The 14,668-nt window shown below is 39.4% G+C and overlaps 1 protein-coding gene across 6 annotated transcripts in view; it reads left to right on the top strand.

Annotated features, from left to right (window-relative positions):
* Positions 1-14,668, top strand: part of ATP8A1 (ATPase phospholipid transporting 8A1) — a 187,224-nt gene that overhangs the window by 140,398 nt on the left and 32,158 nt on the right. For all 6 annotated transcript variants that reach the window (XM_090035855.1, XM_090035852.1, XM_090035854.1 and 3 more), the window contains 4 exons: positions 4,186-4,260; positions 4,372-4,494; positions 7,406-7,484; positions 9,792-9,853. In XM_090035855.1, the coding sequence (XP_089891981.1) occupies positions 4,186-4,260; positions 4,372-4,494; positions 7,406-7,484; positions 9,792-9,853 (339 nt within the window). The remainder of the gene's footprint in view (positions 1-4,185; positions 4,261-4,371; positions 4,495-7,405; positions 7,485-9,791; positions 9,854-14,668) is intronic.

The following is a 14,668-nucleotide window of genomic DNA, read 5'->3' as shown; positions in this document are numbered from 1 at the left end:
TTATGTTACTTTCACACATTTTATTAGTAAGCTTAAACCCTGGCTGTGACAAAAGGTATTTTCTTCTCATTTCTACTTTTATTTTTTGGTCAGTTATTTTTTCAGAAACAATACCAAATCCCCTATAGTTTGCTAGACAAATTGGGAAATGAGCAGAGAAGAAGATTGATTTGGGTTCATTTTTAACTGTTAGTAAAATAGTAAGTAACAGTTTTTGCCATGCACACAGGGTCTATGTTGTGGTTGGGCCTGGGTGTACATAAGCTTACTTGGGGGAGAAATACCCAGGCATAGATCTGAAACCACATTTGCTAGTCATACTATTCAGTGGACCAGGGTTTATATGAAGATACTGGCACAAGTACAGGTTCACAAAAAAAATCTCCTTTTAATAGTTGTTTTTCTGTCTCTACCCAAGCCCCCATTCCTAAGTAGGCATTAAATATCATGGAAAATGAATACATGAAAAAGTTGATTTTTGAAGCAGCCAAACTTGCTACACATATTACAAACCCATAAAAGTAAGGAAATTAAAGGCAAGCCACCTAACAGTGTGTACCATTGCACCTGTCACCCAGCTATCATGTACTGGAAACTGGAGAAAACAGCCACAACTGTGCTACATACCAGGCCCCACAACTTTGATTCCATCTTACTAGAGATCTGAAACATCATTCCCCCTAACTGGCATTCTTCGTGCACCTGTCTATGAAAGTACCAAGTCCCAATACAACCAAGTATTCTACCAACCATCCACACCTCCCGGTGTCAAGTTTTTAAAAATCAAGGGATATCTACAGAAGAAGAATATTCTATAGTTATTTTCAATTTAGTTTTAATAACCTAAAAAAGTATACATACATGTTGTATGTTAAGATTATAAAAATCAAGCACTAAAAAGCTAGGATCTGCCAAAAATAGTATTGGCTATACAACCTTTACAGTACATGTTCATATGTTAACACAATTGGGATCTGATCCCAAAATCATACCATGCCACATGGGACTCCAGGATTGAAGACAAATTCCCTGATCCTGTGGTTCACAGGCACAAGGATCTGCCGGTATGTGATTTTTTTTAAAGGTGTTGGCACATGGGGACCCCAGAATCAGGGAATGGCTCCCTGATCCAAAGGTCTCCATGACTGGGATGAGTCAAGTGCCTTGCATGTTGTGCTGAGCCCCACAGTTCATCCCAGCGTAGCACAGTGCTTGCCTTGCCTTGCCTTACAGCTCCCGTGGGGTCTGAGGAGCAAGTCTTGTTCTGCTGCAGAGTTCCAGTGAGCTGTGGGGCTCCTTATGACTTGGCACCCTGGCTCAGCTGGTGGGTTCCCCTCCACTTTGCTCCCTGAAAACAATGGTGCAGCTTCATGCAGGGGCTGTCAGTCATACAGAGCTGCACCACGGAACTGTCAGCCTGCTAATGGGAAAGCTGTCAAGCAAGCCCCACCATGCAACTGACATCAGGCTGCATGGCAGGGCTACCCTTCCATATGTGTTCAATTTAAAGTGTGATGGAAACCATCCACAAAAATGTTACACGTTTTGTAGAGTTGGGGGGGGGGGCGTGGCAGCCTGTTTTGTTATGTTATTGATTTCCTGAATGTGTGACAGGTTACTATTTATGGTGCAATTTACAGGTTAATTTCATCTCAAGTGTAACTTTCGTCAGGGGGCATATTTATACATTATGTACATATGCATTTTATTACAAGCTACATGATCACATGCTGTTTGTTCAAGAGAAGACGGACCTAATTCAGGACTCTGAATGGGCTGTGAATGGAATAAAGGATTTTAGGAAAGAAAAAGAATGTGTTGTGTTTAAGGCACAGAGATAAAACCCAGAAACCTGAGTTCCATTAGGTTATCTATGACCCTGATTTAGGAGAATGTTTAAGTATATACATAGTCTAGTAAGACAACAGGATACTGTTTTCCTCAACAGGGGCCATAATGTCTACCTGTACACTGTAAAGACATTACATCTGTAAAGGTACATATCTATCTTACCTTCTACCTGTAAGATAATTATATTAATGCTGCACAGACCACATTTAATTTGAGTATAATTCAGATACTGAGTTCTTGACTTCGCAAGTTTTAACAATTTCTAATAAAAATGGTATACTTATAGTATTGCTATCTCAATTTTAGCTGCCTAATATTTTAACTTTCAATTTTTTTTCTGCAAGCTATAACACTGCTATTGTTTTCAGTAGATCCTTGAAACTTAGAGCGAAAAGGCAGGACTCCAGAGGTGCCTTTTCTCTTCTCCATTAAATTCCGTTCAGGTTTAGCTGAAAGAATTTTTCAAAATCACCATTTTCCTGTGCAAAGAATGAGATGAAAAGAGTAAAATGTGATTATGTAGTTAAAGACTGTAACATAATGCCTACACATGGGGGAGTACAATTAAGGCTGGACAGAATCCTAAATTCTGGCATTTCCTAACTTTTACCTTTTGAGTGCTTAAATTAGCAGTTCAAATATTATTCTTCTAACATACTGCTTTTTCTATTTTAGTTATACAACTGTATTGGCATCTTACATGCTAGTACAGTAAGATATGGCTTTTAGAGAGTTATTGCTAAGAACCATTAGTTACTATGTTTTATATACTCACAGAAATGTGTTTACATCATACTTGAAAAAATTCAAAGGCAAAAGATGTAAAACAACAGACCACAGTAGACTCTGACCTGTCAGTTGTCATACAGTACTGTTTCTTTCCAAACAATAACTGAGGTATTAAAACACAAAATAAGTTTGAGCACACCAATCATATAGAGGAAATATAACCTATCAAACAATACTGTTTGCTAATCTTAATATTTAAAGTCATAGTTCTTATTAATGAATTTTAGCCAACATGGAGTATGAGTCTTAAGTTTTAATTTCTTTGCTTAATGGGTCTCAGTTTTAGGATTATTTTAACTTTTTAATGTTCGCGTGTGCACAAAATAGCTCTTTTTGTTTTCTTTTCCATCTCACAATCAAGATATTTATTTTTATGTACGTTCAAGCATATCATTGTCATAAAATAAGGCCTGTTTGTTCATAGAAACTGGTCATGTAGAGGCCAGCCTGGGTACATATTGATAAACGGTGAATTTGTAGCAATTCATGCTTCCATAATGAGGTTAAATGAAACGTGAACTGTGGCAAAGTCTATGCAACACAACATCTAAAATTCACTTGACTAGCATGGCAGTCTTTTTCTTCTTTGTTTTTTGTGCAATCTTATTGCTGAGCAATGATCTATGCTGATTCAAAGTTATTTTTAAATTCCATTTCATGTAGTGTTTTGTATTTAAAACAGTAGAAATGTTAAGTTGCCAAAATGTTGGTTTTCTGTGATATTTAAATAAACTAGAAAGCTTCAATTATAAGTAGAAATGTTTTAGATTTACATTTATTTTTAATGTGAATTTATATTTAAATTGATCGGGTGAGTAAAATGTAAATGATTGATATAATTGATTTAATGAGTAAACTTATAAACAGCAAATTTCATTAGCACCTGATTCTTCCCATTTCATTTTATTGGCTATTTCACCCTACATTCCCCTCCTACTGAGTAGCATAGTAGAAAATAGGAGCAAGTCTGTCAGAATTATGCCATAAAGAACCTTATTTCATGTGAAATCTTGTGCTAGGGATTACACTAATATAAAAAAGGCCTTCTAAAGTACTCTTCTCAAATACTCTAAACCGTTTTGCAAATGAGGCTCAGTGCTTGTTTTTTCTATTGGAAAGCTTGATCTAATTGACTAGTGAGATCTGTGGGGGAAAGTACGATGTATTTCTCAGTGCAGAACGTATACTTAAAACATTTTAATGGAAAATTGTTTGCACTAACTGATCTTTGTAAGATGAGGCTTAAATTTTATTTGTGGATTTTCTCTGAATTGAATTTTAATTCTCAGATTCAAAATATTGTACTAAAGTGTACTAGTAGTACAATTCCATAAATCATTTTGAAAACCTGTAATCCACCTCAGTTGTTCTTTTTTTAATCTAGTTTCTTTGTAGAAACAGGTTAAGATTTAGTTAAAGATAAAGAATTGCTAATTTTATGTGACTAGTGATTGTGTTTTGAAAATGTCCTTTTAGTGAAAAAGCTAAAGTATATTTTAAAACATGGAAAAATATTTAAGCCCTGTGTCTTGACTTTTTTTCCAGATCTGGTTTGCTTTTGTTAATGGCTTTTCTGGACAAATTCTGTTTGAGAGATGGTGTATAGGTCTTTACAACGTGGTGAGTTGTTTGTACATCTTTAATTCCTGTTTTAACCATTTACATTAAAGTTTATTTTTAGTTTTAATAACTTAGCTCTCCAGTTCTGTGATTTATTTATGTATTTATTAGATGTTTACAGCTATGCCTCCACTGACTCTTGGAATATTTGAAAGATCCTGCCAAAAAGAAAATATGCTAAAATATCCTGAGTTATATAAGACTTCTCAAAATGCTCTGGACTTCAACACAAAGGTAGAAGTTACTTTAATTGAAATTAAAGCAATCTTTAATAATCGTAAGCTGTGATGATCCATTTTATTTCTGTCATGTATTCATATAAAGTTAAAAATTAAGAGTTGCTCTTTTAGTATTCCCATCTGTCTTCAATGACTGGAAATGATTGTCTGTGTGAAAGCACAAGTCATATTTATCCAGTTTGGAGACTCTGGAAAGTACTATTAAAAATAAACTGTTGTCTCTTGGTAATAAAGCTGTCTCTTGGAGGCAGAAGTGATTTGTCCTCTTGGTCTTCAGGTCTTCTGTACTTACACTGTTGTGTGGAAATGGATTACTGACCCCTGTGGAGAAGTAAAGCAAAGGACAATAAGAGCTGTCATTAAATTTGTAGGGGAGGAGCCTTACACCATTCTTCATTAATTTTGAGCTGTGAAAAAAAACAGTCATTTTTGTTTTATCAAGGAAAATAAATAGTGTGTTAACTGAGGTCTGCGGCTAATGTTGGTAGGAATTGGGAGATAACTGTATTGCAGAGTTTAGTTTTGAAAAGAATAGCAGAAATACAACTGAAAGTTGGATTTGGTTTTAGAATCCATACAACTTGTTTTTGGATTTTATTTAAATAGAAAAACCACAAAAATAAAGGAAAAGCAAACTGAAATCCTAGAAATTGCATTTTTTTAAGTTTGCCACATTTGTACTTATCAAGTAAATTATTGACTTTGTATTTTGTGTTTTAGGGAATAGCATGAAATTATATATAGAGATACGTGCATATATTTTATGCACATATTGATGGGCAGTACAATTTTGTTATGCTGATTTAATTTTAAAATATTTATTTGGCAAGCTTCAAACAATGTAAGTAAATATTTGAGTAATCATAGTTAAAGATATTGCTACCTAAATGCTCAATTTATGGTCTCTACTTAGAAACATCTCCATATGATGATTAGTAATAGATTTTATGTGATAATGTAATAAGACTGGATTCTTACCTGGTCAATAGGAATTAAGTCAATTGTTTATATGAAGTTAAACTCACTGAGAAGTTGACCCATTCTATATAATATGTAAGTTCTACACTGTCTTTGCTCAGACAAATGGGTACAAATTTCTCTTCAGGCACTCCTTTTTTGCCTGAGAGCAAAGCTGAAAATTGCTGGTCAGGAATATGGGTAAAATAGAGAGTTTATTGTACAATGGTAACTACTTTTAAAATGTGTAAGATTTTAATTTTTGTATTGAGATCCATGATAGATCTGCTTTTAGTGCTGCCCAAGAGAGTAGTGCTGTCCATTCCTAATAGAGTAACATGTATGTATCAGAATTATGTACTTTCGCTCTGCTTCAGAGTACTATACTCTGTACCTACTATACTGTACATACTATAGTAACAGATTATTATATTTTCTAGTGTATACTTTTATTTGAATATATTCCTGGTAGTTCATAATATTTAAAACACACTAAATAGGCCCAAAGGAAAGTGTCCTGCTGAGTACTATTGGTGAAAAATGATATGCTACCAGACTTTATAGTTAACTGATCCAAAAGATTTTAAATCGGGTCAGTTACATCTATATGTGCTTCAAAAACTGAAATGTGTAATATTTTTAAATGGATAAATGTTTCCATTTAAAAATTGCTAACTTTTAGTGTTCAGAGTTGTGCCAAAGCTTTCACTAACTTTAGTGGAAATATTGTGTGGCTCTATCCATGAAAGTCTTTGAAAAGTTATAAGGAAATGGCTACAAAATGCCTAGCTATATAAGCATTTGGAATCATTGCACTGACTGATGATGCAAAGGTTTGTTATGGTAAAAAGGGTCAGAGGTTATGAGGCCATGATAGAGGTTAAAGGATTAGCATGTGACAATAAGTAGTGGTCAGGAAAATGGAAAAGTAGAACTAATTTTTCTTGCACCCACCTGTGCTTTCTGTCAAATAAAAACTTGTGGTAGTGACATAGTGAGGGGGAGAGACAGAGGTTAATGAGTAACACAAGTTCAAATGTGCAAAGTATTGGAGCGTAAATTGGATCATACAACCCGGTGTAGTGGGGTAAGCTAACAAAGAACTTTGAGACGCAGTGGAAAATGCTATAAGGCAGGCAACTTAATTTCTATTGTTTGAACTGCCTTAAAAGTGTTAATATGTGTCAGCTTTGTACAATAAAGCTTATGCATGTAAATGGCATTTCTAATAATAAAACATGACTGCTGTCCTGAAGGATGCAAGTGTTCAAAATTCATTTTTTTCTATAGTTCATTAAGTTTTTCATACCTGTATATATTATAAACTATAAACCTCACTGATGATCTCTTTGTATTTAATGTACATAACTGTTTTAATAAGTATGTCTTTTGTAAATGGTGATACATTTGTTAGTAAAATTATAGTAGTTTAGTGTAAATGGAATATTGTTTAGTAACGTATTTCCTATAAAATAGGAAAGCTTTTATGTGACATGCTGCCTTGAATATAGTGATATATATGATGAAAACCAAGAAAAAAAATTAAATAAGAAATTAGTTAAAATGATTCTAAGGCAGAAGTACAGAGTCTAGGTATGTAAAAATGTGTTTTGTGCAAAATGTGCATAATAGGGACATTATGTGAGAAAAGAAAATCTAAACCCTAAATTTTCCGTTGTGATAAAAAGTATTGTTTTTTATATATGTTTTAAAATTGTCTGATAACTTAAAATTAAAAGTGAGATAATAAGCACCTTTTTCAAAACATATAAATAAGTGACCCATGAAAAGCTGAGAGGCAGAAAGTGCCTGTCAGTTTTATTAGTTCACAGAGGTGGCCTGGCAGAAACGCATTTTGTGAATCTAGCTCAAAGATAAAAAAGGAAAGGTCAAGGTTCAGAGAGCTAGTTTATCGCAAATGGTTCTCATGGATTTTTGTTTTCCCTTAGGTTTTCTGGCTTCATTGTTTAAATGGCCTCTTCCACTCATTTATTCTGTTTTGGTTTCCACTAAAAGCCCTCCAGGATGGTAAGTAAGTAAAAGGCGCGCACACACTGAATTTTTTCTCACTTTTCTTGAAAAATAATATCCCAGAATTACTGTCATAAGTACTAACAGCATTATATTTTTTCCTGAACAATCTAGTAACAGTGGATGGATTGTGCACATTCCCAATCTCCCACAACTTTTGGAAAGTATATTTCAGGGCTTGCTATATCAGTTGCATGGGCTGTTGCTGGCAGGAAAAATACTAGTGAATATTTCAGAAGATCCTATGTTTCTTGGACAATCTCACTCATGTGTTGGGGGGGGGCAGAACTGAAATAACAAAAATGGCAGGTTCCTCTAAAGTGTTAAGGCTTAATCATTGACTCTAAAATTTTTTGCTAATTTCATAAAATCATTGGGTTGGCAAGGCCCTCAGGTCAAATTGTCCATTCCTCTGAACAGATACAGGATTTGCTGTTCCTAAACTACTCTATATAGATGCCTGTCCAGCCTCATATTGAAAATCTATAATGAAGGAGATTCCCCAGCTTCACTTGGCAGCTAGTTACTTTGTCCTGCAGTTTGTACAATTAAAGTTTTTTTTTCCTGCATTTTGATCTAAATCTGGCTTGCTGCCCTTCGTGCCAAGGAAAATCTGTTTACCATTTTCTTTATGATAATCTTTCAAATACTGGATATCTTCTATCCCAACCCACCTTAAACTTCTTTTCTCTAAATTAAACACATCTAGTCATTCAATTTTTCCTCCATTTGATTCCAGTCTGGTCTCCAAGTTGGTTTTTTTTCTGATGCTACCTTTATTGTGGTTTCTTTCCTAGGCTTTCACATCTGACCAAACAGAATTGGACCAGGGTCAAACTCACCTGGAGTGTCATGCTGGATCTAGACTGCAAGGCTCCTTGTAGTCCAGATCCAGCTGGAATGAGAGGGCTGCCACAGAGGTGGTTGCAGCTGCAGCGAGAGGTTTGGCAGCAGCAGGTCTGAAGGAGTGTGCCTAGGAGTGGCCAATGCTAAGCTTGCTAACAATGACAATGCCCAGTGGGGCCAGAGGGCCCCAGATTCTGTGACATACTGTGGCCCCCTACTTCTGGCACCCACTTGCAGCCTAATAACCCAGTTTGAATTCAGCCTGTGGGCTATATGTATGACACTCCAGGCTTAAACCTTACCACCACTGTGACGTAAAGCAGTATCAGTCACATTTTAAAAGGGAAAGGCTGAGGTACATATTGGATTTTTATGTTGCAGAACCTGGGATAGAAACCTTTTCTACTACTATGCACCCTTCATGATTTTATTTAACCTATCTTAATCCCCTTCCGCCTTCTCCTTTCCAGACTAAAAAGTCGTAGTCTTTTTCATTTCTCCTAATATGGCAACTGCCCTAGGCCCCTGCTCATCTTTGTTGAATCGAAAACATGCAGATTTGCAAAAATATAAAGATCATGATGTTGGTCTGAATATTTTCTGGACTGACACAAATCCAAGGGTGTGGACCTACCCATGATTATTTTTGCATAATTTAACCCAGATTTTACTCTAGCAAATTTACAATGTGATCATGAGAAAATGCATGACTAGTTCTCCCAACTGCCTTTAGAAAGCTAACTGCCTTCAGAAAGCCCTATTGTGACAGCTGCCCAGTGTGTGGTATAGGAGATAATTTGCATTGAGCAAACTGCCTTCCCAGAATTAAATTGACCAGGGATGTAGACACAGAATGTGTTCTGCATGGTAACTTTCCTATGGATACAGCATCTTATTCAGGGGTAACTTTAGTTTTAAATAATTTACTATTTAATAGGGCTGTGCATCTTGTCTGCTTATTTTTATTTATAAAGTCAATTTACTGAATAATACACAAAGAGCTGTCTCTTCAAACCCTAAGGCTGTCAATGAAAGCTGCCTAACTTGGGCCTATATGATCAGTACATACTATGTTGTTTTTTACACTCTCTTTGAAGAAAGTTGTTTTGGAAAAAAAATAAAAGTATATATTAATTTCTTAGGTATTTTGCATTAATTGTCTTCTTTGGAAAGCTCTTTTTGGAAAGCACAAGTCAGCAGCAATCGAAGGTTCTAGACAGTTAAGTACTAACAATTGGTAGTGTGACCAGTGGGTGACACTTCCCCACTGATCATCACTACTTAAGACAAAAACTCTTTATAGCTCACCTGAGGAGTTGTGCTTTGCTTGGTGTTGGGAGCAAAAGATTTTGAATTACCTGAAGTGAGAGTCCTGTTAGATTATATCTTTTCAAAATCTAAATTATGAATCAATTTACCATGCCTTTTTTTAAAACTTACCATTCTGTTTTGCTGCAGGCACTGTTTTTGGCAATGGTAAAACATCAGACTACCTACTTCTGGGAAACATTGTTTACACTGTAAGTCTTGCTACACTTGTCTGGGATTCTATCACATCATTTTTTCCTAATCTGTTTTTCTCAACTTTTCCATCTTTCATTCTACCCACACAATATATGGGGACTCCCCCACCGCGATGGAAGACGGACTCAAGGGGAACGCCTCCAGATCTCAGGTTGGGGAGGACTGGGTTAGAGAGCTTCTGGAGGGGCTGGACGTGTTCAAATCAGCAGGTCCAGATGCTCTCCACCCCAGGGTGTTGAGGGTGCTAGCAGGGGTTATTGCAGGGCCCTAGGCATGGCTTTACGAGCAATCGTGGTGCTTGAGCCAGGTGCCAGATGTTTGGAAGATAGCCAACGTGCTCCTCCCCTTTAAAAAAGGGAGGGAAGACCTGGGCAACTATAAGCCCATCAGTCTTACCTCAATCCTAGGAAAACTCTTTGAGAAGATCATCAAGGAGCACATTTGCAATGGGCCGGCTTCAGGGATGATGCTCAAGGGCAACCAGCACGGTTTCATTAGGGGCAGGTCATGTCAGACCAACCTGATTGCCTTTTATGATCAGGTCACAAAAGCACTGGATGCAGGTGTTGCTGTGAATGTAGTCTTTCTGGATTTCAGCAAGGCCTTTGACACCGTCTCCCACCCCATCCTCATTAAAAAAACTATGCGACTGTGGCATTGGTGCCTACACAGTCAGGTGGATTGCAGATTGCCTGCAGGGTGGTGGTGGACATGTCGTATTCGACCTGGGGAGAAGTGGGCAGCGGAGTCCCCCAGGGCTTGGTCCTTGGGCCTGTGCTGTTCAATTTCTTTATCAGCGATTTGGATGATGGGGTGAAAAGCAACCTGTTTAAATTTGCTGATGATACCAAAAGTTGGGGTGAAGTGAGCACACTAGTAGGGAGGGAAAGACTGCAGCAAGACCTAGATAGGTTACAGGGGTGGGCTAACAAAAACAGGATGCTTTTCAACACTGACAAGTGCAGGGTGTTGCACTTGGGCAGTAGTAACCAGCAGCACACTTATAAGATGGGTAACTCCCTTCTTGAGAACATGGAGGCAGAAAGGGATCTTGGAGTCATTATTGACTCCAAGATGAACATGGGCTAACAATCGAGGTCATGGGTGGCAGGGCTAGCCAGACCTTGTCATGCATCCACAGGTGCATCTCAGGTAGGGCCAAGGAGGTGGCCCTGCCCTTCTACGTGACACTGGTCAGGCCACAGCTGAAGTAGTGTGTCTAGTTCTGTGCACCCCAGTTCAGGAGGGATGTGGACAACATTGAGAGGGTCCAGAGGAGGGCCACCCACATGATCTGGGGACTACAGGGCAGACCCTACAATGAGAGACTGCGGGACCTGAACCTGTTCAGCCTTCACAAGAGAAGGCTGAGGGGGGACCTGGTGACCATCTATTAACTCACTAGGGGGACCAGAAGGGTTCGGGAGAGACCTTGTTTCCCCTAGCACCCCCGGTATAACAAGGAATAACGGCCCCAAGTTGTTGGAGAGTCGGTTTAGATTAGACATCCGCAAGAACTACTTCACAGTCAGGGCGGCTAGGATCTGGAATCAACTTCCAAGGGAAGTGGTGCTGGCTCCTACCCTGGGGGTACTTAAGAAGAGGCTTGATGCCTACCTGGCTGGAGTCATTTGAGCCCGGTTTTTCTCCTGCCCGGGGGGGGGGGGGGGGGGGGGGGGGGGGGGGGTTGGACTTGAAGATCTACAAGGTCCCTTCCAACCCTACTTCTATGATTCTATGAAAATGTTATTTACTGATTATAAATAACTGTATACTATGCATGTATATTTTTCATACTTTTGACTTCTCATTTTTCTGTATGAAAGAGTTGATACAATGTTGTGTCTCACAAATAAAGTGAAGAAACAAGACTATTCTCAGGGCACCACCTGCAACTGTCATTTTAAAGTTGAATTAGGTTCTGTCAGTTTTCTAGCCGTGTTCAAAATAGACCTTAGCAATTGGATTGCAAGAGAGCATAGATAGGAGCAAGGTGTTCAGGTAGTGTAACTGGATTGCTTCCCACATGCTCAGAAGCACAAGTATAGGCCTGTAGGTAATTACTGTCCAAAACAGAGGCTCTATCTAGGGTCTCTTGAATCTCACAACTGTATCACCTTCTGAAATGGAGACATCAAAGTTCCACCTAAGTTTCATTGAGGTGCATGTGGGACCAAACCAGACATGGTTTGCTGCCCTCAGATAACATACAGGGAGTTGTCAAATGTGCTTAATGGGATATATAATTCTTCTGATTAAAGGATGTTCATCCTTGAGCCAGCTGAGTTTTATAGCAGTTCAGATCTTAGACATACCTGCACTTACATACTTGGCCAACACTACCGCTAAAAACAGACCCAGTTTATTCCAGGCTGTGATTGTCCCTGTTCTGACTTGCATCAGAACAGGATGGACAATCTTACACATGCAGCTTGATGGCAGTTGATTTGAATTAGCTGCTATTGTCCCAGGGAAAAAATGTTATCTTGATACTTCACAGATACTTAAACTGGGACAATGGGCTTGTATGCCTATAGGATCCCAGGATAAAAGGTTTTGTCCAAGGAAGAAACCTATGTATATTTTAGTTTATGTATAAAATAGGGCAGTGGTTCTCAACCTTTTTGGACTCAAAGCCCCCCTCACTCCTGATCTGGTGGCCCCTCTCACTCCCAACCTATAGCCCTCTGGCCATGCTGGTGTGCCTCACTACTGATCTGCAGCCCCCTGGCCCTACCAGTGCCCTGCATTCCTGACTCTCAGTGGGAGTGGAAGGGGAGGAGTATATAGGATGGAGGAATGACCTGGCTGCTGCCACTCCCAATCAGGCCACTTACAAGGAAGTGAGGGCAGTTTGTCCCCTTCCTTCTTCCCCCCCAGTCCATTACTGCTGTTGCTAGCAGTGTAGCTGGTGGGGGGCGGTCCTGGTAGGAATGAGTATCACTGTCCTCCTCCACCCTCCTGTACCAGGTCCCACTGGCCAGTCTGGCGTGACTGCAGCCCATACCTGCTGTGGGTGCAGTAATCAGGGGGCACATGCCCCTCCCCACAAGACTTACCTGTGGGGAGATGTAGGAGCTGCTCTCCACTGCTGCATGGCTGCTCTGTGCATGTGTGTGCACAAACATGCATGTGGTGCCCCGTGTTGTATTGGCCTTCTCCTGCTCCTCCTAGCTCCAAGCATCCCCTTGCAGGAGAAATACTGCCATCCTGCAAGGGGAAACCCATAGTTTCCCAATCCATGATTTTCTCCTTTAAATCTGATGGTGGCAGTGGCAGCAGGCTCAGCCTGGGTGTGGACTGCCCTGACCTTGGAAATCATGTTCTCACAAGATCCACAGCCCTGCAGGCCCCCTGAAACCTGCTTACAAACCCGTAGTTGAGAACCGTTAGAATAGGGGACATCTAGGCTAGGAACAGAAGTTGCATGTGCCTGAATTTATAAGATCTGATAAGATGTGGCTGAATTTATCCAGAACAAAAATATCCTGGGATTGGTGTGTATACACATCACCTTTCTAATCAGGATTTAGTGAGCAGCTGAATGCAGTACCATGTTTCTGCCATTTATTCAATGGTACTAACTCAGGATAACTGCACAGATGTGCTCTGCAGTGTCTTAGGATAAATTGCTACCTTTTAGCCAAGGATTTTTTAGGATTTACTCTGAGATAAAGGAGCATCTGTACATTTACTTGCACTTTGTCCCAAAATAAAATGTTTTATCCCAGGGTATGTGTGATGTCTAAGTGCAGCCCTAGAAGTTCTTGCCTGCCCACCTGCAAAGTGCTCCATGCCGCACTGACTCCTGGCCGGACTGTGCCCCATGCCCCTACGTTTCCAGGACTCCAATTATAATTCCCAATTGCTGGCTGGGACCAGCCTCTGAAGTCCAGGACTGTCCTGGCTAATCCGTGACATATGGTCACCCTAGACATGAGGCTCTGTAGCTACTAACAGATGCATTATTTGAGTATGGGAGCACAGAGCAAGACCTGTAACATACACAACAATGAGTTACAGAACTATGTAGTAACTGCTGCTTTGGTTAAAAGACATCTTAGTTTCTTCTACAAAGCTCCCTAGTATAGATATATAAATACTTTTAAGATTCCTGACACTAACCATACTGATTTTTATCAGCTGAATATGTGAGCCTTTCTAAAGGGCTGCTAATTGATAAGAAATTAAAATCCTGCACCTATTTGGGAGGAAGGTTTATTCCTCTGTAGTCCTAATTTTAAGAACTATCAACTGTCAGAGCAGTATGGATGATTTACTTATCTCTGAATTAGGTGTCTTAACTCTGGTTAGATCACAGCTGTGCCCAGGCTCCAGCCCGCCCTGTTACTGCCACAAGATCCTGACCCATGTCCCAGAGCAGCTCCGCACCCAGCCACGCACCACGTCAGCACTACTGGGGCTGGTCTCTGTGGAAACCCTGACCCCATACTGTGACAAACCCCGCTGCTCCTGCCGTCTCCATGGAAACCAGCTGCAGTGACACAGGCAGGGGCTGCTGGGAAATGGAGTCTGGCTGCTGGCCGGATTCACCATTTTGCCCACCCCTGAGTCTGATTATCAACAACAACATATTCTTTCTGAGTTTTTTCAAGATCTTTATAAAGAGGTTACAAGGCCTCATTATTTTGTACACAGTAAATGCTCTTTGGGTTTAGCTGTTGTTATCAATCCTTTGGTTTCAAAATTCTGGTCTTCTGGCTGAGATGTAGACAAATGAATAGACCATTTTTACATTCAGGTAGAACTTTTAAAAAAATTAAGATATTCAGATAAAATCTAGGTCTTTC

The sequence above is a fragment of the Crocodylus siamensis genome, chromosome 2, assembly GCF_052110815.1.
Source record: "Crocodylus siamensis isolate JL-2025a chromosome 2, ASM5211081v1, whole genome shotgun sequence".
Taxonomy (NCBI): domain Eukaryota; kingdom Metazoa; phylum Chordata; order Crocodylia; family Crocodylidae; genus Crocodylus; species Crocodylus siamensis.
This window is presented reverse-complemented; position numbering and strand designations above follow the sequence as displayed.